At 40.7% G+C, this 28,000-nt stretch overlaps 1 protein-coding gene across 51 annotated transcripts in view; it reads right to left on the bottom strand.

Annotated features, from left to right (window-relative positions):
• Nucleotides 1-28,000, bottom strand: part of epb41l3a (erythrocyte membrane protein band 4.1-like 3a) — a 62,352-nt gene continuing 34,352 nt past the window's right edge. For 5 of the 51 annotated variants that reach the window (XM_087308464.1, XM_087308470.1, XM_087308468.1 and 2 more), the window contains exons 9-24: nt 23,286-23,438; nt 22,547-22,644; nt 21,921-22,096; nt 17,408-17,697; nt 17,191-17,238; nt 16,108-16,143; nt 14,556-14,744; nt 12,403-12,501; nt 10,314-10,868; nt 9,030-9,185; nt 8,396-8,827; nt 5,697-5,810; nt 5,223-5,321; nt 4,961-5,041; nt 4,515-4,630; nt 1-792 (exon numbers count right to left, since the gene is read on the bottom strand). In XM_087308464.1, the coding sequence (XP_087164590.1) occupies nt 4,520-4,630; nt 4,961-5,041; nt 5,223-5,321; nt 5,697-5,810; nt 8,396-8,827; nt 9,030-9,185; nt 10,314-10,868; nt 12,403-12,501; nt 14,556-14,744; nt 16,108-16,143; nt 17,191-17,238; nt 17,408-17,697; nt 21,921-22,096; nt 22,547-22,644; nt 23,286-23,438 (2,637 nt within the window). In that variant the 3' untranslated portion in view covers nt 1-792; nt 4,515-4,519. Of the gene's footprint in view, nt 793-4,514; nt 4,631-4,960; nt 5,042-5,222; nt 5,322-5,696; nt 5,811-8,395; nt 8,828-9,029; nt 9,186-10,313; nt 10,869-12,402; nt 12,502-14,555; nt 14,745-16,107; nt 16,144-17,190; nt 17,239-17,407; nt 17,698-21,920; nt 22,097-22,546; nt 22,645-23,285; nt 23,439-27,003; nt 27,049-28,000 lie in introns of all 51 variants that reach the window. The other 46 variants (XM_087308501.1, NM_001003987.1, NM_001430860.2 and 43 more) reach the window with 15 other exon arrangements.

Here is a 28,000-nt window from a genome sequence, read left to right as displayed (position 1 = left end):
TTACCAGAAATGGAATTGAGCTTTTATTTGAGCTTGTGTGGGAAACAGTCAGCAGGGCGGCGACGCTGCACATGAGGGTCAAACATGGACACAAACACACACATGTGGGTCGGTCTGGAGGGTTCTGTACAGTTTAAGGCTCAGATGTGGCTCTCTGGCCGAGGATTGATCTCTCAGGATAGCAAAACTGCTCGATTCCTCTAAAATCAACATTCACAGGTGACAAAAACAAACAGAACAGGTGCAGAATTCAAGTAAAAACAACAGAACACGAGTCTAAGATACATGGAGAAAATGTGTGGCATATTCATATTCTCTCTTTAATATTAATCCACATGAGCAAATCAGAGGTGAGAGGATGAAGGAGACACGTGGGGATGGCACATCTTTGCGAGGTTAAATATTGTGCAAAGTTTGTCCTTTGTTTTTTAAGTGAGCAGTATAATAAATAAACGTAGATATCTGTAACCGCTATATTTGACAACTCTTCAGTCCCTTTATAGTTTGACTATACACTGCGCTCATATAGGATTTCCTAAAACATCTAAATACTGTTGTCTCCTCACAAATAGCAGAATTGTTCCCTGGTCATGCAGTAACAGTGCTCAGTGTGGCAAACGCGCCGCTAAGCGTGAGTGAGTGAGTGTGTGTGTGTGTGTGTTACTCCAGACGTGTTCAGATGAAGATTGCTGTGATTCAGTCATTGATGCTGATGTTCCACTGAAGAATCCTTCATTTTCCACAGCATGAACACATGAGAGTCCTCCAGAATGCGTGAAGATAATGTTAATCCTGAAAACACACAGAACAAACAGAGCCTTCAGTGTGAGGAAATAACAGTCACACGGTGAAGGAACAGAAAGAGGAGCGAAGCATGACCGGATTAGTTAGTGGAACCGATGAACTGACATCATGCATGTTAAAATCACAACTAAAGAAACAGCACAGGCCTCAGGAACATGCCTCTATGATATTATATCATACAGTAAAACCAGGAGTTTACATTTTCCACAAGAAAATGTAAGCAGCATTTCCTCACTCTGTGACTCAGAGTGACCTGAGTGCTTACCATAGCATTGCAATGTGGTTGATATGGTGTTCAGATGGTTGCTAGGGTGTAGGGGTTGGTTGTTAGGGCCTTATGAGTGGTTGTCATATTGTTGATAGGGTGTTTTGGGGGTTGATATGGTGTTCAGATGGTTGCTAGGGTGTTATGGTGAAGATGGTTGTTAGGGTTTGGGGTTTGGTTGTTAGGTTCTTATAAATGGTTGTTATATTGTTGATAGGGTGTTTTGGGGGTTGATATGGTGTTCAGATGGTTGCTAGGGTGATATGGTGTAGATGGTTGTTAGGGTTTGGGGGTTGGTTGTTAGGGTCTTATAAATGGTTGTTATATTGTTGATAGGGTCTATTGGGTGGTTGATTTGGTGTTCAGATGGTTGCTAGGGTGTTTTGGTGTAGGCGTTGGTTGCTAGGGCCTTGTTAGTGATGGTTATATTGTTGCAAGGACTTTTTGGGTGGTTGATGCAGTGTTTAGATGGTTGCTAGGGTTTGGGGGTTGGTTGTTAGGACCTTGTGTGTGTTGTTGATTTTGGGTGTTTTGGGTGGTTGATATGATGTTCAGATGGTTGCTAGGGCGTTATGGTGTAGGGGTTGGTTGCTAGGACTTTATTAGTGGTTTTTATATTGTTGGGTGGTTGATGCATTGTTAAGATGGTTGCTAGGATTTAGGGGTTGGTTGTTAGGTTGTTATATTGTTAATAAGGTGTACTGGCTGGTTGATATGGACTTCAAATGGTTGCTAAGGTGTTATGCTGAAGGGGTTAATTGTTAGGGCCTTATGAGTGGTGGTCATACTGTTCATAGAGTGTTTTGGGGATTGATATGGTGTTCGGATACTTGCTAGGGTGTTATGGTGTAGAGGTTGGTTGCTAGGATATAATTGATGGTTGTTATATTGTTGCTGGGACTTTTTGGTTGGTTGATATGGTGTATAGATGGTTGTTAATGTTTAGGAGTTGGTTGTTAGGGTCTTATAAGTGGTTGTTATATTGTTAATAGATTGTATTGGGTGGTTAATTTGGTATTTAGATGGTTGCTAGGGTGTTGTGGTGTAGGGGTTGGTTGCTAGGGTCTTATTAGTAGTTGTTATATTGTTGCAAGGATTTTTTTTTGGTTGGTTGATGCAGTGTTTAGATGGTTGCTAGGGTTTAGGGGTTGGTTGTTAGCGCCTTATGAGTGGTTGTCATATTATTAATAGGGTGTAATGGATGGTTGATTTGGAGTTTAGATGGTTGCTAGGGTGTTATGGTGTAGGGGTTGGTTGCTATGGGCTTATGAGAGGTTGCTTAATTGTTGATAGGGTGTTTTGGGTGGTTGATATGGTGTTCAGATGTTAGCTAGCGTGTAAAGGGGTTGGTGCTAGGGCCTTATGGGTGGTTGCTTTGTTGTTGATAGGGTGTTTTGGGTGGTTGTTATGGTGTCCAAATGATTGATAGGGTGTCATGGTAAAGGGCTTGGTTGCTAGGGCCTTGATAGGGTTTTTTTTTATATTGTTGTTAGGGTGTATTGGGTGGTTGATATGAAGTATAAATGGTTGCTGGGGTGTTATGGTATAAGGGTTGGTTGCTAAGGCATAATTAATGGTTGTTATATTGTTGCTAGGGTTTTTTGGGTGGTTAATGCAGTGTTGGGCAACGCAGTGGCAGAGTAGGTAGTGCTGTTGCCTCACAGCAAGAAGGTCGCTGGTTCAAACCTCGGCTCAGTTGGCGCTTCTGTGTGGAGTTTGCATGTTCTCCCTGCGTTCGCGTGGGTTTCCACCAGGTGCTCCGGTTTCCCCCACAGTCCAAAGACATGCGCTATAGGTGAATTGGGTAGGCTGAATTGTTCATAGTGTGTGTGTGTGTGTGTGTGTGTGTACTGTGTGTTTCCCAGAGATGGGTTGCGGCTGGAAGGGCATCCGCTGAATAAAAACATGCTGGATAAGTTGGCGGTTCATTCCGCTGTGGCGACCCCAGATTAATAAATGGACTAAGCCGACAAGAAAATGAATGAATGAATGTACAATGCAGTGTTTAGATGCTTGCTAGGGTTTAGGATTTGAATGTTAGGGCCTTATGAGCGGATGTTATACTGCTGATAGGGTGTATTGAGGTTTGATATGGAGTTCAAATGATTGCTAGGATGATATGGTGTTCGGCCTGCTTGCTAGGGCCTTATTGGGGGTTGTTATATTTGTTGCTAGGATTTTTGGGTGGTTGATGCGGTGTTTGGATGGTTGCTAGGGATTAGGGGTTGGTTGTTAGGGCCTTATGTGTGGTTATATTGTTGACAAGGTTTATTGGGTGGTTGATATGGAGTTCGAATGGTTGCTAGCGTGTGATGGTGTAGGGGTTTGTTGCTAGGGCCTTGTTGTTAGCTGTTAGATTGTTGCTAGGATTTTTGGGTGGTTGATGCAGTGTTTAGATGGTTGCTAGGGTTTAGGGGTTTGTTGTTAGGGCTTTATGGATGCTTGCTTTATTGTTGATAGGGTGTTTTGCATGGTTGATATGGAGTTCAAATGGTTGCTAGGGTTTAATGCTAAAGTGGTTGGTTTCTAGGGCCTTATCAGTGGTTGCTTTATTGTTGATAGGGTGTATTGGGTGGCTGTTAGGGCCTTATGGGTGCTTGCTATATTGTTGATAGGGTGTTTTAGGTGATTGATATGGTGTTCAGATAGTTGCTAGGGTGTAGAGGTTGGTTGATATGGCCTTATGGGTGGTTATTATATTGTTGTTATGGCTACTAAATGGTTGCTAGTGTTTAGGTGGGTGCTATTTGGTTGCTAGGGATGGTCATTTTGGCTTATTTGGATGTTATGGTGTTTTGAGAGGTTGCTAAGGTTTTATGATATTTAAGTGGTTGCTAAGGTGTTATGGTGGTTGCTGTGTGGTTGCTACAGTGTTATTATCTGTGTGGCATTTGCAATGTGAATGTTATAGAGTTCTGGTTGCTATGTTGTTTCTGGGATATTATTGCATGCAGTGGTCGCTACGGTGCATTTAGTGTTTTTTATGGATGCCATGATGTTTTGCCGGGGTTTATATTTTGGTTGCTCGGTTGTGGTATTGTATGTGTGTATTATGGTGTTGCTATGGTGTTCCAGGTGTTTTCTCCCTCCTATTGTCAGTCTGTGCAGTACTACTGAGACTGTGAACACGATTGATCTCAGCGAGTGTCATCGTGTGGTCACATGACGCATGGAGATGATCTGCAGTTCCACTTTCCACCAGCAGAATGCAGTGTGATTCAAATAAACAGCAGCAGATTCAGTCAGATGTGAGTTAGTCAGTGTTGTAAAAGCAGCAGTCAGAGAGTATCAGCACTCAGCCAGAGTCCCCGGAGCGCAGATGGACAACAGGAGAATTAGCAGAAGCTGTGTTAGACGAGCAGCCAGTAGCAGAGCTCCAAACCGCAGCAGCCAATCAGCTCACAGCAGCCAAGCGGAATCCAGCTGTGATTGGCTGTGGTCTTACCTGTGTCACTCCTCAGCCTCCTCCGGCGTGATCTCCGTCTCTTTATGCACCACCACTTTGGTCACTGACATGTCGGGGTGCTGTTCTTTAGCTTCTTTAATGGCCTGAGCCAGAGCCTGACCCACATAACACCCGCATGAGAACAGCGCAACACACACACACACACACACAAACACACACACACAACTGTGTCCTTCTACACACACTCTCTCACCATCTGTGAACTGATGATGATCAACCGTTACCACACTATCAGAACACAGACGTGACTCTGGACACGCTACAGTCACACATGGTGATGGTAAACATGTGTCAGCATTCCTGCATTAGCTATACATTAACACAGTGAAAGATTAACGATACACACTGGTTATCCAAACTCCAAACACTCAGCACTGGTGTGTTGTACTGGAGGGAGCTGAACAGAACTCTGTGACGTCTCTCACCTCGTCATGATCGATGTCTGCATCTCCTGAGATCACGATCCTCTTCTCGATCCGCGTTTCTGAGATACCACCTTTCACCGTCTGCCACACACACACACACACACACACACACACACACACACACACAGTCAGAGAAACACACATACAGATGCACACACACAATCAAAGACACACACACAGTCAGAGTCATATACACACACACACACACACACACACACACACACACATGTACGTACGCACACACTGTAGTGTCAGTCAGTACCTTAGTGATGTGTGTGGTCGTGGTGGTGCTGGTGGTTTCTGATGTGATGGTCTGAGCACTCATCAGGACACCAGGATCAGCATCACCATCTGTCTCCGCCTGACACACACACACACACACACACACACACACACACACACACACACACACACACACACACACACACACACACACAAAGCAGACACAAATTATTACTAAAGAACATGCCTGATAATATATCCATCATATACAGGTACAATGTGTGTGTGTGTGTGATTGTTTGTCTGGGAGTGTGTGTGTGTACGTGCATGCATATGAGAGTATGTCTATATGTATGAGTGTGTGTATGTTTGCCAGAGTGTGAGTGTCTTTATGTCTGCAAGCATGTGTGTGTGTGTCTGTAAAAAATCGTATATGCGTGTCTGTGAGATACCCTGTGTGTGTGTGTGTGTGTGTGTGTGTGTGTGTGTTTAATGACTGTGCCATCACACACACCTGCAGGGCCTCATATGTGATGGTCTTGATCTCGGTCTGGATCACAGGTGTGTCATGTGTCTCGTGTGTGTCGTGTGTGTCTCCTGACACACTCCTGAAACTCAAGACGCCCGTCTGCAGAACACACACACACACACACACACACACACACACACACACACACACACACACACACACACACACACACACACACACACACACACACACACACACACACTAGTAACTGCTCCAGTTTCAGCACAGGGATCATCACATCAACAGTGATCATTGAAGGACTCAAACACTGGGAGAAGGAGAACGAGGAGCGGCTGGAGAAACACAGATGAGTCCGTTCATCAAAATACACACCTGCACCAACACACACACCTCGACACATCACAGAAAAACTCCACATTATTAATCATTCAATAATACACAGCTGTTGGGAATACTGGATTCTGATTGGTCAGTTGTGACTAGTATGTTTTTCCTAGATAACCATGGCTGAATTACACACACTAGTCTGGGAGCTGAGCATCAGCGTCAGTGAATACATTCATCCATATACTGACACACACACTCATTCATGCTGCTTTAGTTTCTGTCAGCTTTGTGTTTCTGTCTGTCTCCATCTAGTGTCTGAATAATGCGCAGGTTAGTGTATACTCCATCAGCTGTTTCTGACTGTCTTCATCTAGTGTCTGAATAATGTGCAGGTTAGTGTATACTCCATCAGCTGTTTCTGACTGTCTCCATCTAGTGTCTGAATAATGCGCAGGTTAGTGTATACTCCATCAGCTGTTTCTGACTGTCTCCATCTAGTGTCTGAATAATGTGCAGGTTAGTGTATACTCCATCAGCTGTTTCTGACTGTCTCCATCTAGTGTCTGAATAATGCACAGGTTAGTGTATACTCCATCAGCTGTTTCTGACTGTTTGTCTCCATCTAGTGTCTGAATAATGCACAGGTTAGTGTATACTCCATCAGCTGTTTCTGACTGTCTCCATCTAGTGTCTGAATAATGTGCAGGTTAGTGTATACTCCATCAGCTGTTTCTGTCTGTCTCCATCTAGTGTCTGAATAATGTGCAGGTTAGTGTATACTCCATCAGCTGTTTCTGTCTCCATCTAGTGTCTGAATAATGCGCAGGTTAGTGTATACTCCATCAGCTGTTTCTGTCTCCATCTAGTGTCTGAATAATGCGCAGGTTAGTGTATACTCCATCAGCTGTTTCTGTCTGTCTCCATCTAGTGTCTGAATAATGTGCAGGTTAGTGTATACTCCATCAGCTGTTTCTGTCTCCATCTAGTGTCTGAATAATGTGCAGGTTAGTGTATACTCCATCAGCTGTTTTAGACTGTCTCCATCTAGTGTCTGAATAATGTGCAGGTTAGTGTATACTCCATCAGCTGTTTCTGTCTCCATCTAGTGTCTGAATAATGCGCAGGTTAGTGTATACTCCATCAGCTGTTTCTGTCTGTCTCCATCTAGTGTCTGAATAATGTGCAGGTTAGTGTATACTCCATCAGCTGTTTCTGTCTCCATCTAGTGTCTGAATAATGTGCAGGTTAGTGTATACTCCATCAGCTGTTTCTGTCTCCATCTAGTGTCTGAATAATGCGCAGGTTAGTGTATACTCCATCAGCTGTTTCTGACTGTCTCCATCTAGTGTCTGAATAATGTGCAGGTTAGTGTATACTCCATCAGCTGTTTCTGACTTTCTCCATCTAGTGTCTGAATAATGTGCAGGTTAGTGTATACTCCATCAGCTGTTTCTGACTGTCTCCATCTAGTGTCTGAATAATGCGCAGGTTAGTGTATACTCCATCAGCTGTTTCTGACTTTCTCCATCTAGTGTCTGAATAATGTGCAGGTTAGTGTATACTCCATCAGCTGTTTCTGACTGTCTCCATCTAGTGTCTGAATAATGTGCAGGTTAGTGTATAATCCATCAGCTGTTTCTGACTGTCTCCATCTAGTGTCTGAATAATGCGCAGGTTAGTGTATACTCCATCAGCTGTTTCTGACTGTCTCCATCTAGTGTCTGAATAATGCGCAGGTTAGTGTATACTCCATCAGCTGTTTCTGACTGTCTCCATCTAGTGTCTGAATAATGTGCAGGTTAGTGTATACTCCATCAGCTGTTTCTGACTGTCTCCTTCTAGTGTCTGAATAATGTGCAGGTTAGTGTATACTCCATCAGCTGTTTCTGACTGTCTCCTTCTAGTGTCTGAATAATGTGCAGGTTAGTGTATACTCCATCAGCTGTTTTCATTTCTTTCAGCTTTGCATTTAATTAAAGAATAATAAACTATTAAAGCTCAGAGCAATGTTGTGTAGCTACTTTTAAATCGCTCTAAAAACAAGTGTTCATGGCTACACAATAAAGGATAATAATACAATAATAAAATGTCAGTTTGTAACATCACGGAGCAGAACAGGCGGTTTTTAACATCTAGAAATCAATGAAAGTGAATGAGAACGGAAGTGTCAATATTCCAACGATTGCACTCGCTCATACATCAAGAATAAGGCTAATACCTTTGAATGTTGTGATTGACCAATTAGAATTAAGTATTCCAGAAAGCTGTGTGAAAAACCAGCTTGATGTACTTAATAAACAGCAGAGTCTGAAACTAGATTATCTAGCCTAACAGTGGAGAATCGTCACAAGAGGGCGGATGTTCAGGGATGGTTCAGGTTTGGGGTCAGAGGTCACCTCTACACCAGCCATCAGGTCGACCTCGCCACTGTGACCCTCAGCTACACCCCTCTGCTCAGATAGGCTGATGTTGGGCGATCGATCTCCATCATCATCTTCATCATCGGTGGACAGTGTGAAGCTCTCTCCTTCAGACTCACTCTCGCTAGGGGATTCGGCCCTCTGTGGGGCCACGCGCTCGAGGGGTCCATCGAGGTTAGTGGAGTTCACACTGCTGGAGTCACTGGAGTCGCCGTCAGACTCAGACTCATCAAGAGCTCGCACGGAGCTCAGCGGCTCTACACATGCAACACATGCCTGATAATACCCATCGGGCTCCAAGGGGCCCGCTGGAGGTGCAGGTACCTGAGGCTTGTCCAGCGGTTCATCTGCCGGCCGCTCCTCTTCTGTCAGACCCTTTCCCAGATGCTCATCCACACTCTCTGATGGCTGTCGAGAACACATTATTACATTATTAAATGATCAAACACTCCAACAATGACCTTTACGGCTTGTCGAAACTATAAAATCACTATAAATACAGGTTTAAAACACATTTACAAAGAAGAATCGCTGAAACGCTCATCTCTGAAAAGCTTTTTCATGTTGGAAACGGATGAATATTTCCACATATTGTGTTTATAGAGCTGACCTGATTCTGTGGGGTGTGTAAAGCTGCGGGCGCAGGCGTGACCAGAGCAGATGCAGACGCAGATGGAGACGCAGATGCAGGAACAGGCGTCCAGCTGCGTGCAGACTGCAGGAGCGCCGTCAGCTCAGGAGACATCTCCTCAAAACTGGGCTTCGGCTGAACACACACACAGCATTACAAATACAAACACACACACAGTGTTACAAACACACACACACACACACACACACACACACACACACACACACCACACAGGGTTTATTCATAAGAGATGGATCAGAGCTTGGCATGAAGGACGAGTGTTTACAATAGTCCACCAGTAGGTGGCGCTGAAGATGTGTGTCATTTTGCAGAAATCCAGCCCCACTTCTCGTCTAATCTGTGTACATATACAGTGCTGATCATTATTGAGCATACCCCACACACACATCTCTCTTTACAGTAATGTTCTCTACAGGAGCTGTACAGTAAGATATGTGCACAGATACATTAGATCACGAAGATCTCCTATGAATAACCCCGACACCCAGCAGCAAAAATAAAGAATCTCATTCATTCAAAGCAGCGCGTTCACAAAAACACCAGGACAAACAGATGCATTTTCCATGTTCCCGCTTTTGGGCTCAGAGACTCAAACAAACAAACAAAAATAATAATAAAATAAAATAAAATAAAATAAAATAAAATAAAATAAAATAAAATAAAATAAAATAAAATAAATAAATAAATAAAGAGTGCAACAGCAATCACCAATGTGAGGGTTGTGTGTTAATCACTATATAAATACATGCATCTTGACTTAAAGGGCACCTATTATGCAGAAATTAATTTTTTTGCATATAGCTCCGCCCTCTTCTAAACATCTCATTTGAATTTAAAGCGACAGTCACCAAAAAGCCATAATAAGGATCAAAGCCTGAAAGGGTCAGTTTCAGAGAGTTGTGCAACATTATCTGTGCTGTTCAGCTCAAACACACTCTCTCTTGTAAAAAGAGGCATAATAGGTCTCCTTTAAGAATGTTTTGTCAAAGAAAACCCAGAAAAATATAATGTGATCAATCTTGACAGCGTTATGAAGATGTTGGCGATGTAAACCAGCACAAAAACACAAAGACAAACACAAAGACAAACACTAAGACGTGTCGGAGAAAAAAAACAAGGTTCCCGATCTCAAATGAAGAAATAAATACGGAAATAAAGAGCGACAGCAAATTCCAGCGTGAGGGATTTGTGTCAAACAGCAAGCAGGAGCTCTGGAGCAGATCCTCCGACGGGGAATTTTACCACTTTGGCTGTCGGGGAGGTTCTGAGGAGCGCCGGAGAAATCCGACCCGCTGACAGATCCTCACTCCTGGGTCGTACTGAAGACGGAGGCGGTGCGGAGCTCATGGAGGACAGAAACCTATAACTGGAGCTGTGTTTCTTCTCTGGAACCTTCGGAGGAACTTTAGGAGGAACTTTAGGAGGAACATCTTCAGTTTTCTCTGAGTGAATCTTCTCTGGAGGAGTTTCATCTACAGTGGTCTTCTCTATAGTTTTCTCCAGAGGAGTTTCATCTACGGTGGTCTTCTCTGGAAGAGCTTCATCTACGGTGGTCTTCTCTGGAAGAGCTTCCTCTACAGTGGTCTTCTCTGGAGGAGCTTCATCTTTGGTGGTCTTCTCCGGATCCATCTTCTCTGCTGGAACGTCTTCTGGAAACTCCTTCATCGGTTCAGCTGGAGGAGATGCGTCTTGCACTATGATTTCAGGCTGAATGGAGGATTTGTCTCTAGTTTCTACTGGTGCTTTATGTGCTTCAAACGGAGGAACCTTGTTTATAATGACCCACCCGTCAGACTCCTATGTTTGACACACAGAGATTACGTTAGAGCGGGTCACACACACGTGTGTTAGAGACGCCTCAGACATACAGAAATATGATAAGAACAGGTGAATCAACAGATACAGGTGAAGGCTAAATTACACAACCTCCTGTGACATTTGTGGCTTTTTTCAATAATTTGTTGATGTTTTGACACGGTATTTACTCTGATATTTGATTGATTTATTTATTTTTTGGCTACAGTAAAATCAGGTTTTACATTTTTTTACTTTAAAATTTAGGGTCACCAATAAGCCTCTTTAGAAATGTTTTTATTTTTGATCGTGTACAGAACAGACCACTGTTATACAATAATTTGCCTAATATACCCAGTTAAGCCTTTAAATGTCACTTTAAGCTGAATACCAGTGTCTTAAAAATGTAAAGGCAAATACATAAGAGAAAAGAAATCAGCGATTAGTTATTATATCATAAGTTATTACAGTGCTCAGCATGATGGAGTACAGCCTGTTTAGAAAATGAATATGTTCCTCCATTACTCAGTGTATTTTGGTGCATTTAAACAAAAGAGATTTATTAAACAAATATATTTATGAAAAATAATATTTTAGTCACCAAACATATTTAGAAATTAAATGATAATACAATTAAATTGAAGCAACATTTAGCAAAAATGAATTACAACCTATAAAATGTCAATGTTTTGCTTCTCTTGATTTTTCCTCTTGGTTATTTGTATTTAATATTTCTCTATAGCATATGAATGTGGCTGTACTTGTGTTTTTGCATTATTATAAGTTATTTTGTTAGATGAGCTCCAGATTTGGCTTCAGTGCTGATTAATGTATATGCACTAATACTGTAGAGCTTCCTATTGAACATCAGTGTAAAAGAGAGATGTGTGAGGGGTGTGTGTACGCATATATGCTGAGCACTGTATCTATAAAATTCATTCATTCATTTCCTTTTCGGATTAGTCCCTTCTGGGCTCGCCACAGCGGAATGAACCGCCAATTTATCCAGTAAATGTTTTACACAGCGGATGCCCTTCCAGCTGCAACCCCCGGAGGAAACCCACGCCAACACGGGGAGAACATGCAAACTCCACACAGAATCACCAACTGACCCAGCCGAGACTCAAACCAGAGACCTTCAGTGAGGTGAACATGCTATCCACTGCGCCACCGTGCAGCCACTGTATCTATAAACTGAGTTGTAGAAATCTTCTTTCTCTTAAACTGCTCTTGGGGAATATTTAGAAAGGTGGTGTAAATGTGACAGTAGGGGGATCATTTAGACTTCATCTGCATACATAATGATATGTAAAACATTTGATCATACTTGCATGTTTGTCATTCTAATGGTGGGAAATAACATGTATTTTGTAAATATTGTTGCATATATGACGTATTATATATATATATATATATATGTATATGTGAAAGCCAGATTTGCATATATTACCATATATCATATTTCTATATGGGGAATCACACACACACACACACATATAGACAGACACTGTTCACACCTCGTGAGTAAATCTCATACCTCATCAACCTTCCTGTTGTTCTCCTGCGTATCCAGAGCCGCTGCCACTTCTTGTGTCTCCGCCACTTCCTGTGTCTCCACCACTACTTCCTGCTTGATCTGAAGGAGAATAAATGGATGGAGCTCAAATGGAGCTTCTTCCTACCATATCTCATGAGTTAAACAACAGTTTGAGCTCTACTGAACAACTAACATCCCAACACCACATGAAATACTACAGTACGTTATAGAACATACTAAAGTGTTATGAACCACACAACTGTTTCTTTAAAGATGCTGCTCTATAGTTGCTATGGTAACACAATAACTATAGTAAAGTACTTAGATCAATCTGTTGTGGTGATTCTACAGTTGCTATGGTAACAGCTAAAGTAATATAAACAAAAGAGCCAATTTAGAAATAAATATATCACTTATTTCATAATATTGATAATAAAATATTAATAAGACAATAAGAACATATATATATATATATATATGCGTGTGTGTGTGTATACAGTGCTGAGCATAATTGAGTACACCCCCTTTAAAAATGATTATTAATATCCATTTCTCACTGAATATAGACAATAATGTTTGGTGCAATTAAACAAAATAGTTTTATTAAACAGTTAAATCCATTAAAATAAGAATCTGCTCGCCGAACATCTGTAGGAACAGAAAGATAATGAATTTAAATAATGTTATTGCAAGAAATATATATTTTTCATTACAAACTACCAAATTTCAAATTAATTTGATATCTTTTTCTATGATTTTTATTTTTATTTTATTTAACAATAGTTAGTGTGTAGTAATGTTTGGACTGTGATCTTCAGTGTTGATCAGTTTTGTCTTTCTGACTAATCTGCACAGATATATATTACTGTAAAACATCCTGGACAGAATATTACTGTAACAGAGAGATCTGTGAGGGGTCAATACATTATACACAATATTACAGTAATATATATTAAATATATATATATATACAGTTGAAGTCAGTATTATTCGCCCCCCCTGTTTATTTTTCTTCCAATTTCTGTTTAATGGAGAGATTTCTCCAGCACATTTCTAATCATAATAGTGTTAATAACTCATCTCTAATAACTGATTTATTTCCTCTTTGTCATGATGACAGTAAATAATATTAGACTAGATATTCTTCAAGACACTTCTATACAGCTTAAAGTGACATTTAAAGGCTTCACTAGGGTAATTAGGGTAACTAGGCAGGTTAGGGTAATTAGGAAAGTTATTGTATAATGATGATTTGTTCTGTAGACTATCGAAAAATATATAGCTTAAAGGGGCGAATAATATTGACCTTAAAATGGTGTTTAAAAAATTAAAAACTGCTTTTATTCTAGCCGAAATAAAACAAATCAGACTTTCTCCAGAAGAACAAATATTATCAGACATACTGTGGAAATTTCCTCAATCTGTTCGACATCATTTGGGAAATATTTAAAAAAGAAAAAGAAATTAAAAGAGGAGTGAATAATTCTGACTTCAACTGTATATGAAAACCCAGATATAAAGCAGAGATATGTGGTGTAAAAGTCAGCCGTTTGCCTGTTCCTCAGATGTATAATTCAGAAGCTGAAGTGTGTTTTGCTGATCAGGAAGAGGATCTCTCTCTCTCTCTGTCTGCTTTATATAAGAGGCACATAATGATTTTCCTGCTCTGAACTGCTTAGTGCTGCTAAACGCAGATCCATGAGAACTCCAGTGTTTCTGCAGAGAACAAAACCTCAATCAATGGCAGACTTTCTGCTGACGGCAAATCACTGGTCACTGAAGCTGCTCTGACAAACGCCATCCATACACACACACACACACACACACACACACACACACACAGACACACACAGACACAGACACACACACACACACACACACACACACACACACACACACACACACACACACACACACACACACACACACACACACACACACACACAGCTCATCCAGCACCAGCGGCTCGATCCTGGCTGCTTCATCCAGATGCGGCGAGTGCAATAAACTAGTTTTTGCTATGAATGAACACTGCTCTGCTTACCCTGTTGCTTGTTTTCAGAAAAAGTCACTTAATTTTGTCTCTTTATTTCTAAAAACAACACAATGTTCTCTATAAAATGTAAAGCATGCTCTACAGTGATATCTCTGACCTCGTCCAGCTCCAGGGGTTCGATCATTGGCGGTTCCTCCCGCCGCGGCGAGCGCAGCGGGGACGAGGACAGACGCTTCTCCCACTCGGTAAGGCCCGCCGGCTCCGCTCCGCCCTCCAGGAATGTCCTTTTCAGCTCACTGATGTTGGTCTGCGGCTTCAGCTGCTCGTCCGGCGTCAGATCCGCCTCCTGGAGGAACACAACAACACAACATTATTAATAAACCTGCAGTCTCCAATGCAGACGACAGCCGGACATTTTTTGGGGAGTTCAACAGGTCACGGGAATCCCACAGGATGAGGAGCAAAATCACTATTAATCACAGGATTGGGACGGAGCAAGTCAGCAGGAGCGGGAATCAGAATAACAATCAGCAATCGGTTTAGTCCCTTGTTTATCTGTGGTCACCACAGTGGAATGAACCACCAATTATTTCAGCATATGTTTTACACAGCGGATGGCCTTCCAGCTGCAACCTAGTACTGGGAAACACCCATACACACTCATTCACACTCATACACTATGGTCAGTGTAGATGATCAGTTCCCCTATAGCGCATGTGTTTGGACTGTGGGGGAAACCGGAGCACCCGGAGGAAACCCACACCAACACGGGGAGAACATGCCAACTCCACACAGAAAGCACTACCTACTGCGCCACTGTGTCGCCACATCTGTGATTACATCTCCTATAATCAAGTAACATTAAAAAAATTACAGGTTTGGTTTTTATTCAACTAAACCTGGGCATTGTGCATGCTGTAACCCAGTGTTTCTCAACCACGTTCCTGGAGGAGCACCAGCTCCACACATTTGTCTCCTTCACCAAACACACCTGATTCAGACCATCAGCTCATTAGCAGAGACTGTAATGGGTGTGACAGAGGAGACATCCAAAACATGCAGTGCTGGTGCTCCTCCAGGAGCGTGGTTGAGAAACACTGCTGTAGTCTCTACTGCATATTTCACTGCAACTGACAGATTCACACTGTTCTTGTGGATCACCTTTTTGCTCCTGATTGACTTTGCCTGTAAGACCATTCTTCCTTTAATAAAGCTCATTACAATGAGAAGCAGAGTTCATAACAGTGTTAATAACTCATCTCTAATAACTGATTTATTTTCTCTTTGTCATGATGACAGTAAATAATATTAGACTAGATATTCTTCAAGACACTTCTATACAGCTTAAAGTGACATGTAAAGGCTTCACTAGGGTAATTAGGGTAACTAGGCAGGTTAGGGTAATTAGGCAAGTTATTGTATAACGATGGTTTGTTCTGTAGACTATCGAGAACAAATATAGCTTAAAGGGGCGAATAATATTGACCTTAAAATGGTGTTTAAAAAATTAAAAACTGCTTTTATTCTAGCCCAAATAAAACAAATAGGACTTTATCCGGAAGAAAAAATATTATCAGACACACTGTGAACATTTCCTCAATCTGTTCAACATCATTTGGAAAAAAAATAAGATTAAAATAAAAAATAATAATAATTCTGACTTCAAATATATATATATATATATATATATGCACACAGTCAAATCTTACCTTGGTTTTTGCTTCAGACTCGTCCTCCTGATCCGACTGCACAAAAAACACAAAATTGAGGAGTAATAATGAGAATGATCAGAGTAATGCTGAGAGCTGAACTCATTAACATCTCCAGGAGAATAGTCATGATCATTATCAGATGAAGGTTAAATGAGCACATCAGCAGCAGAGATTCACCGAGGGTCTGTGTCACACGCAAAACACACTTAAAATCACAGTTTAGTAACTTTAGTAAATTAGTAACATTTAGGATAATGAAAATATTAGATAACACTGTTCTAGAGCTTTTGTGTTACTTGAATTGAAAGAACTCATACAAATATGACAGAAATAATGACTTTAATGTGACTTAATGCTTTAATAAAGTTAGTTATGAAGAGCACATTTGGTACACAGTTTATTAAACATATTCTACTGTGTGAACTGATAAAAGTATTAAACCACACATGAACTTGGTAAATTGCATTTTAATCATTTTCCTCCCATATAAACTGCTAAAAACGAGCCTTAATTGTTTTAAAGTGCTATATAAAGGCCAACAGTGGCATACATTCTATTAAAACAGTTTTCTGTCTGATGATGAATTAAAGCTGAATATAAACAGAAGATGTTCAATTTCACAATATAAACACAAAACCTGCTATCTACAAATACTTCATGTGGCTTTATGATTTAATAAATTCACATATAGAGACTGAAATTGGTATAAAGTTTCTTTAAAATATATTCAATGCACAGACAATCAGATGAAGCACAACACCATAAACTCAACAATAAGCTTTTTCCTCCTCTTAAATGAGCACTGGGATAATCGGTATGCATTAGGAAAGTATTATTTAGCATACTTTATACTGAATCTAGTCTTCTAATATCCCCTTTCACATATAAACCCTTTTCTTTTTCATGCTTTTATAAGATAAAATGTGCATTTTTAGCATGAAATTGACATTCTGTGTTCATCTGAGTCCCTGTATATAGAATATAATAATCTGTATACCCAATTTGATCCTTAAATACTCTACTATTAATGCAGTAATCCAAATCACACATGAACTGAGATCAGATGAAATGATCACAGACCTCAGTAGCGGTCAGTTCTCCATCTACAGCAGTGTCTGTCAGATCAGTCTGAGGGAGAAACACACACACACACACACACACACACACACACACACACACATTAGTGGAGTTAACAGAGTCACATTCAACCACCGACTGTGTGTGTATATGTATGTACTTTATGTATGTGTGCATATGTGTATTGCATATCTGCATGTGTGTGTGTGTGTGTGTGTACCCGTGTGTCGAGGCGGGCTGGTGTTGCTGGGCTGGGCAGTGACAGCTCTGTGGCTCTGGTGGTTTCGTCGTCGTCCTCCAGAATCATCACGTTCTCCACCAGCACCGTCTGCGTCTGCGTGTGTGTGTCCGTCTCTGTCTCTGTCTCCGTCTGCGGCTGCATCTGCTTGTCTGCATGTGTGTGTTTCTGCGGCTGCGGCTCCTCCTCCACCTTCTTCTCTGGGGTCACTGTGGTGATCAGGTCACTCATGGCAATGCCCTTCGCTGCGCCGTACAACGCTGTGCCCATCTCTACACACACACACACACGCACGCATGCACGCACACACACACACACACACACACACACACACACACACACACACACACACACACACAGGCAGACAGATTGAGTGCTGCAGTCACAATAGCACTGCAGAATGGCAGCATTATATTAGTATATTCCTCCACACAGATGATCTCCACTCCACATCATCTGCAGTCTCCAGCGCAGCTCAGCTCAAATCCCCTTATTTCACTCCAGCCGTTTGCCACAGAAACATTTGATTTCTTTCTAAATGAACTAAACTAAAGCTCAGATTAATCGAATAACAGAAACACATGTGGAGCTTTTATTTTATAGATGTTTGTAGATTTCCAAGAGTTTTAAAGGCGTCGCATCATCAAACATGTGAAAAATATGTCAATTTATGTGCACACACACACACACACACACACACACACACACACACACACACACACACACATACAAACATTTAATTACACATAAACACACACGCGCACACACGCACACACATACATTATATATATATATACATACAAACATTTAATTACACACACACACACACACACGAACACACACACACACACACACACACACACACACACACACACATACATATATACAGACAATGAATTACACACAAACGTGCACATGCACACATAAACACACAAACACGCACTAACATAAATAAACACACACACACATGTATATACATACAAACACTCAATTACACACAAACACGCACACATGCACACATAAATAAACACACTGACACACACACACACACATATACACACACACGCATACACACATAAACAAATGTGCACACGCACACACACACACACTTATTCTTTCTCTATCACACACAAACACTGAAACACACACACACACACACACACTTGATACCTTGTTTTTGTCACACAGACACACACACTCACTCACTCATATACACACAAATGTATATAAACACACGTACAAACACTCAATTACACACAAACATACACACGCCTACACATACACACAAACACCCGCACACACGCAAACATTCACACACACAATTCTCTTTCTCTATCACACACACACACACACAAACGCTGAATTACACACACACAGACAGACACACTTGAAATCTTGTCTGTCACATACATAGATACACACTCAATTACACACACACACACACACACACACACACATGATGATGATGATGATGAGGATGTTTCACCATATACTGTGATCATCAACACTTAATTACAGAAAGAAAATTAGAAATATATAATAAATTATTTTAAATATCATCAAATATGAAACTTACAAATGAATCAAACGACAAAAACAACCTTCACACAGTTTAAAATGCTGAAAATAAGAGAGTGACACTGAAGAAGAGCCCGATTCCAGATCTATCAGCCACATTTATTACAGCCACAGCCGAGTCAGCGCAGGCCTCTGAAGCAGAAGCAGACGGAGCGCCAGCGCATGCTAAACACACCCGGCTGCATGCACACACACACACACACACATTCACTCACACACACTCATTCACACAGTCATTCACACACACACACACATTCGCTCGCTCGAGGTCAATCTATCAGGGTGAAACAAGCAGACGGGGGTCTCCTGCATCTACAGGGTTTAACAGAGAGAAGCGTCTCTACCTGTTGATCTAGTGCCATTTACATTGACTGTCGCTGTGTTGACTGGTGTATTCCGCTGAGCTGAGGAGATTCACACACACACACAAACACACACACACACACACACACACACACACACACACACACAGTCTGAGCAAATACAAACACGCATACTGTATGTCAGACTTGACCACATGCACAAACCCAGAGTGACCCTAAAGCAGGGGTGTCAAACTCAGTTCCTGGAGGGCCGCAGCTCTGCAGAGTTTCGTTCCAGTCCTGCTCCAACACACTGAGGCTGCGGTCACACTGCACTTTTCTCCCCATAGACTTCCATTCATACGCAAGCTTGTGTATCAAGTTTCACAGTTCAGTGTGTTGCACAGTTCAAGCTTGGTGAACTCTGAGCTGTGAAATGGCATCATTTGACTGCGTGAGACCACTCGAGGATCAACATGACCTCTCTGTACAGAAATGTAAAACATGGAGCAATCGCTGGCTTTTTTTAATGTCTAATCATCTTATTAAATCCCGTCCCTTCTCGCAGCGCTGTATGGCAGAATTTCACAAGCACAACCTCCAGTGTGACCGCAGCTTTACCTGGAGGTATCAAGCAAGCCTGAAGCACTCCAGTGGTGTGATCAGGTGTGTTTAACTGGGGTTGCAGCTCAACTGTGCAGAGCAGCGGCCCTCCAGGAGCTGAGTTTGACACCTGTGCCCAAAATCGTCTGTTCACTGCAGTCTGATTCATCTGTTTCTGCAGGATCTGCATCATACTTCAGGTGTCTGCAGCTGTTTACATCTATTTTATCTACATATTTAGATTTTTATGTGGAATATTGCATAAAGTTGGCATGAAAGTTAAGATCCTGCATGATTTCATTATTCGGGACCCGAGTAGATCATTGGAAGATGAGTTGCTAACAAAATAATAGAAGATGTGTGACAAATGGAAGAAAGCTGGGCAAATAAAGAGACACGATATGATAGCCATGGCCAATAGGACTGATTCAATCATTCATCCATTCATTTTCCTTCAGCTTAGTCCCTTTATTCATCAGGGGAGAACATGCAAACTCCACACAAAAACACCAACTGACCCTGCCAGGACTCGAACCAGAGGCCTTCTTGCTGTGAGGCGCCACCGTAATAGGACCGATAGACACGCCTTAAATAACTGATAGCCCCTCCCTAAATTAACAATAGCTCCACCCTAAAATAATGATAGCCCCTCCCCAAAATGACTGACAAAGGATTGATAGCTCTGCCCCAAAGGACTGATAGCTTTGATCTAAAGACTGATAGCTCCGCCCCAAAGAAATGATGGCTCCACCCTAAAAGTATGATAGCCTCACCCTAAAGAGCTGATAGTTAAAGGACTAGTGTAGGGGTATCTGTGTGTGTGTGTGCATTTGTGGGCATATGTGTGTGTGCACCTGTATTTGTGCATGTGTGTGGCTGAGTGTGTGTGTATGTGTGTATGTGTACAAGCATTTATTTGTGGGTATGCGTATATGTGTGTGTGTGTGTGTGTGTGTGTGTGTGTGTGTGTGTGTGTGTATGTGTGTTAATGCTCTCTGAGACCCGCCGGCTTTATGCTGCAGCACAACAGAACACTTCAATTAGAGCAGGAGCGGGATGGAGAACAGACATGTACAGGAGCCTCGGGGGCCCAGATTACAGGTTAATGACAGTCAGCGCAGATAAATCCCTGTCCTGTCACGAGCCGCGCTTCAGTCTGAACTATACTGACAGCGGAAGAGGAAACACAACTGCAAACGAGGAAACAGACGTCTGCTAATGACTGATACTGAGGATGAGGAGAGCTAACACAGCAGCTCAGCAGATGACGGACACACAAACACAGACAACACACACACAACAGACGAACAACAGATGAAAATAAGACCAATAAACAACAAACAAACAGCAGGTGAACACACAAACAACAAAGAAACCCACACACAGAAACACAACAGATAAACAATAGACAAGCCAACAGACAAACATAAACAAGCAACAAACAATAGATGAAACAACAGAACAACAACTGACAAAACCACCAGACAAACAAACAAACAACAGATGAACATCAGAGGAACAACAGACAAAACCACTAAACAAACAAACAAACAAACAACAGATGAACTACAGACAAACAAGTAGACAAAACCACCAGACAAACAAACAAAAGACAAAACCACCAGACAAACAAAAACACCAGACAAAATTACCAGACAAACAACAACTGAACAACAGACAAAACCACTAGACAAACAAAAGATGAACATTAGACAAACAAACAAAAGACAGTCAAAAGACCAATAACAGATGGACAACAAACAAACATAAGACAAACAACAGACAAAACCACTAGACAAACAATAAACAGACAAACAAGACAGATAAATAGACAGATGAACAACAGACGAACAGGAGACAAAAAACAACAGACAAAACCACCAGACAAACAAACAACAAATGGACAACAGACGAACAACAGACAAACATCAGGCCAGCAACAGATGAACAGATGAACAGACGAACAGATAAATATCTAGGACAGACAGACAGATCAGACAAAGCAAACAAACCTCCGTCTAGACTGCGGGACATGGTGTATCGTTTGCTGGAGGAGCGCTGGAAGTAGGGTGCGGGCCGCACGATCTGTGAGCTGGCGCGTCTGGTTTGAGCCTGCGTCCGGCCGCTGTAGCGGAACTTAGAGCCCAGAGTCAGGAACTTCTTAGGGGGAGTTTCAGGCAGCACCAACCTGCAGACACCAGGAGAACCATCAGTGGAGGCCATGCACTGCATACAACTGCTGATCTTACTGTAACTTCTGTTGAAGTGCAGCTCAATATCCTGATAATACCATCCACTGTCATAAAAGAGTCACCACAGAGGTTTTGTCTTGTTTCTAGTACAAATATCTGAAAACTCTTAAATAGAGGAGCAATTTATAGACAAGCAGAAAATAAAGTCGTGATTTTAGAATTATTGAGTCAGAATGAACTGAGTTTTTCCTTAAAACAAGCACAATTATAGGGGAAGTGAAATAATCTTGTTTTCATTTTGACAAGATTAATTCTCCTCCCGCAGTGAAGTCATATATAATTATTCACTGTGTTTTGAAAATGATCAGGATGTCCAGCATGTTCGTTATCATGATATATTGAATTATTGAATATGAGTGTAAGTGTGTACATGTTTTAACTCTCACCTGAAGAATGTGTGATGCTCCACACACACCTTCCACAGTCTCTTTGCCGCTCTGTGGTTTGGGAGTTTAAAGCCGATTGTGCTTTCAAACTGCTCAAACTGAAGACAAAACACACCAGATCAGTTTAGAAACATGACGTACACACAGAAACAGGTGGAGGAGTATTGAACATACTTTTACTGCTGCGTATGCAAAGTTTTATAAATCTTTTATTTAGTTGCATTTACAGTTGTGACCAGCAGGTGTCGCCGTTTTTGAATGCTTGTTTTATTTAATCATTCATTTTCCTTCAGCTTAGTTCCATATACATCAGGGGTCTCCACAGCGGAAAGATCTGGCAACTATTCCAGTATATATTTTACACAGCGAATGCCCTTCCAGCTGCAACCCAATACTGGGAAACACCCATACACACTCATTCACACACACACACTGGCGCCAGTTTAATTAATCAGTTCCCCTATAGCGCATGTGTCTGGACTGTTGGGGAAACTGGAGCACCCGGAGGAAACCCACACCAACACAGTGAGAACATGCAAACTCCACACAGAAACACCAACTGACCCAGCTAGGACTCGAACCAGCGGCCTTCATGCTGTAAGGTGACAGTGCTACCCACTGCGCCTCTGTTTCACCATCAATAATGAATTCAAATGAATTCTAGTGTACGTTCAGTTTGGGAGGGTTTCTATGCAGAGTTCAGTAAATGTGAGCCGTGTACAGCAGATGGCGCTCTCACCTCTCCGGGGCGGATCTTGATGTAGAAGTTATTGCGTTTGTAGGAGATCTTCAGCACTTTAGGCCAGGCGAATCGGTTGATGCGGAGTCTGTCTCTGTAGATGAGGAGGCCTGACGAACACACGCCCAGCATGATCTCCACACCCTCAGAGTCCTGGCAAACCATTGGATTACAGAGCCGCCAATCAGCATCTCATTATCATGCACAAACCAATCACACACACACACTGCTGGCGCGCTCTGAATCTGAGTTATCGGCAGGGCCAGACAGAATACGTGGCCATTTCTTTTGCAGGTTCTGTGCTCTGTTGACCATCTGAGGACAGTAATGCAGTGTTTTGTGCATTTACACAGTTTTGACCAGCAGGTGTCACTAGTATGAGGTGTTTTGAACTCTCTGTAAATTAATTCAGTGAAGCAGTTGTACTCTTTTGAAGCATTGGAAAGCTTAATACTTTCTTTCGTACTTTAAATCAGAATTTTATCAAAAATATGCTGATTCTAATGCATGTTTTCTGAGGTATTTTGCATTTACACAGTTTTGACCAGCCGGTGTTGCTGGTATGTGGAGTTTCCAACTCTTTGAAACTGAATTATTTTATTTTGTGAAGCTATTAGTCTGATTGTTTTGAAGCTTTAAAAAACTTTGGTTCTCGCATCACTATTTTACATCGGATTTTTGATAAAAAAAATCTATGGTTTTTGATGTATGATTTGTTGCATTTACACAGTTTTGACCAGCAGGTGTCGCTAGTACATTCATTTCCCTTTGGCGTGGTCTCTTATCTATCAGGGGTTGCCACAGAGGAATGAACTATTCCAGCATATGTTTTAAGCAATGGATGCCCTTCCAGCTGCAACCCAGTACTGGGAAACACTCATACACTGTCATCCACTATGACCAATTTAGTTGATCAATTCCCCTATAGCGCATGTGTTTGGATTGTGGGGAAAACTGGAGAAAACCCAAGCCAATTCAGGGAGAACATGCAAACTCCACACAGAAATGCCAACTGACCCAGCCGGGATTCAAACCAGCGACTCTCTTCAGACACCATGTCACCCCCGTCTCTAATCCATGGTGTTTTGAGTGCTTGAATTATTTTGCAAAGCAATTAATCAAATTGCTTCTAAGCATTTAAAAGCTTCAATTCTCCCATCACTACTTTAAATCTGAATTTCAAACTCAATTCCTGAAGAGCCGCAGCTCTGCACAGTTTTGCTGCCACCCTATCAAACACAGCTGATCCATATGACTGAGCTGTTCAAAAGAGTCATGAACACCTTCATTAGTTGGATCAGCTGTGTTTAGTCAGGGTTGGAGCAAAACGCAGAGCTGCGGCTCTCCAGGAATTGAGTTTGAGACCTGTGATCTACAGATTCTATTGCATGTTTTGGTGCATTTACAGAGGTTTGACCAGCAGGTGTCACTAAAACGTGTTTTTTTTAAATGGTTCAGTGAATTATTTCAAACTTTCAAACCTTTAAATCAGAATTTTGTAATAAATCTGCAGATTTGTGTGGAATAGTTTAGAGCCGGGGTGCCCAAAAGTTTTCTTATGAAGGGTCAACAAGCAAACTTGATTAAGGGCTGTGGGCCAAAGGTAAATATAGCAAACTGTATTACATTAATAATGCCATGGGTCATTAATAATATTTAAACATAACAATAAATCATTGCTTTATATTAACTTATGTAGGATAATAATTAATTACTATTTTAAGAATAAATTAATAATAGTATGAACAAAGAGAATTATAACAGAATGCAGTTTAATGCTGTATACATGAGTCAAGCCGCACCGGTTTTTGCCTTGATGTGATGTCTCGCTGATGTCTTCAGCATTGTTCTCTGTCCATACATTGACAGTATTTACAGAATTATTGAAAGTCTGATTATTTACAACATTTAATTGAAACATTTAATTTTAGTTTGCTATTATTTTGTAGCTCAGCAATAAGACATTTTTAAAAAGCTATGTTATATTAGAAATGACCATCTCAGATAAAGGCATTCGCCCCAACACTCCCATCAGTCTCTTCTCAGACTGCATGGTGGCATAAATCAAAGGTAAAATCAGGCCAACTTTGGCCCGCGGGCCCTAGAGTTTGGGCATCTCTGGTTTAGACAGTAGCAAAATACACATAAAATAAAATAAAAAAACATTTTAACTTTGATTTAAGGTTTACAATGCAAATCAACTTAGATCCACTTATTTGGCAAACAAAAAAAGTCATAATGTGCTAAAGACAAACTGTTTAGTACACAATCCCTGATATTCAATAACATTAGCTCACTAAAATGAATATAAAAACTGAATAAATATATATTAATGCACATTTACTTAAGTATATAAATAGACTGAGTGATGGGCTCATATATAAATCTCCCTCTGAAGGGCCACGAAAAGAATTATGACCGCCATATTGAAGTGTTTACCAAACTCAAGTGCTCAAAACTGCACTGCAAACATTGCTTTTCCAGTCCAAACATCTGAAAACTCTTAAATCAAGAAGCATTTTCTAGACAAGAATTAAATATTGTGTTGCTTTCAGAAATAAAGAGTCAAATGAGGTGAGTTTTTCATTAAGACAAGCTAAATAATCTGCCAGTGGGGCTTCATTTTAATGACATTATTCCTGAAATCAACACAATAGGTTTTGGTCTAGAAAATGCTTCTTGATTTAAGAGTGTTCACATATTTAGACTCTGAGGAAGAGAAGCATTCTTTGCTATGTAACAACAGAATGTTCAGTTTTGCGTGAACGAACCCTTTAAGCCATCAGATTAAAGAGCTCAAAACAGAAGAGATATTGATCTATTTTAGAGCCGATCAGGTGTTTCTGGTGTCATCATCTCTATTCATTATTACTGGGATCTAAACGAGTCTCCTCACTCCAGCACGGCTACTATCATCTGCTATGAAAATACATTTGATTGCATTGGGAATCAGGGGGGATTGTGGGAGAAACGGGTATTTTCAGCACGGCTACTGTAGGAAACTGGGTCACGAACATGATGAAGACTACTAGAGGAAAACTGAGAATCTCATCAGGAAATATGAGCACAAGTAACACAAGTTCTCAAAGATCAATATGGAGAAGCTCAGATCAGCACACATGAGCTCCTACTGAGAGTTTGTGTTGTGTTTCAGTCCAAATATCTAAAAATTCAGAAATTAAGAAGCATTTTCTATAGACAAGAATAAAATATAGTGTTGTTTTCACAAATAATGAGACAGAAATAAGTGAGAAAACAAGCTAAACAATCTGCCAATGGAGGAAGAGAAATAAACGAAGATCATTTTGCCCTCGTTGTCAGATTATGTCGCTTGTTTCACTTCACTTTGACTCATTATTTCTGAAAATAAAACAATACTCTTTACGTGTCTGGAAAATGCTTCTTGATTTAAGAATATTTAGACCCCAAACAAGACAAAAACTCAAAGTAGGAAAGCATTTCTTTGCAGTGAAGTGCTATCATGTGTTAATATTGTGTCCTACGTGAGACCTGGACCCCCAGGCATGGATGGAGAACGGGTTCTGCCCTCCTGTGAGCTTATACTGTGTTAAATGAGCATGAGTTTCTCTCAACAAACACACATCATGGACAATCTGAAGGTAAAAACTGTCTTGAGGTCAATGAGGTCAGTTCATGGTCATGCACAAAGACACACACACACACATAGACATAGACATATATAACGAATGCGTCTTACCTCTCCTTTAGCTGGAGAAAAGCAGTGAAAGAATCGTCCTATCAACTAGATCATCAGTAAGAAGAGAAGAAGAGAAGCACTGCAAATAATGCTTTTCTGACTAACTTTTGTCTCTTGTTTCTAGTCCAAACATCTCAAAATGATTAAATCAAACAAGCATTTTCTAGACAGGCAAAACATTTAGTCTTGCTTAAAGACAACGAGCCAAAAATAACTGGAGTTTTTTCTTCTTAAAGCAAGATAGTAAACAAAATAACCTGACAATGGAGGAAGAGAAACAAAGTCATGTCAAAAGGGAAAAGGAGTGTATTTCTCTTCCCCCATTGTCAGATTATTAAGCTTTTTTTAAAGGTAAACTCACATTATTTTGACTAATTCTTTCTGAAAACAAGACTGCAGTAGTCAACATCTGAAGTGGATCAAACTGTTCTAAGTCAAGACTGGGTGCTGTAGATTAGTTTTAGGACAACTCTGATGAAAGGCTTAGATCCACTTCAAATGTTGACTACTGTACATTTATATATATATATTATTTATTCTTGTCTAGAAAATGCTTCATGATTTAAGAGTTTTTAGATGTTTGGACTAGAAATAAGACAGAACATCTAAGTAAGGAAAGCATGTTTTGCAATGAGAGAGGCTGATCTAATGTCATGCTTCAGCTGTCTAAATATACATATATATCAGCCTTAATGTGAAATTTTAATTGTTTTTCAAATATTTCTGACTTAAGGGCTGTTTAACAGAGCAGGAACATTTTTCATACTATTTCATATTATATTTTATTTTCTGGAGAAAGTCTTATTTCTTTTACTTTGGGTGGATGAATTACTTTATTAAATAAATGTAAAAAAAAAACTGCTGTGGTCAATATTATTAGCCCCCTTTAAAAAATAAAAAATAAAATAAAGTAAAAATCTATATACAGTTGAAGTCAGAATTATTCGCCCCTCTTTTAATTTATTTTTCTTTTTTAAATATTTCCCAAATGATGTTG

The sequence above is a fragment of the Danio rerio genome, chromosome 24 (genome assembly GCF_052040795.2).
Source record: "Danio rerio strain M-AB ecotype USA chromosome 24, GRCz13ab, whole genome shotgun sequence".
Taxonomy (NCBI): domain Eukaryota; kingdom Metazoa; phylum Chordata; class Actinopteri; order Cypriniformes; family Danionidae; genus Danio; species Danio rerio.
Note: the sequence above shows the minus strand (reverse complement) of the source record. Positions and strands in the feature narration are given on the sequence as shown.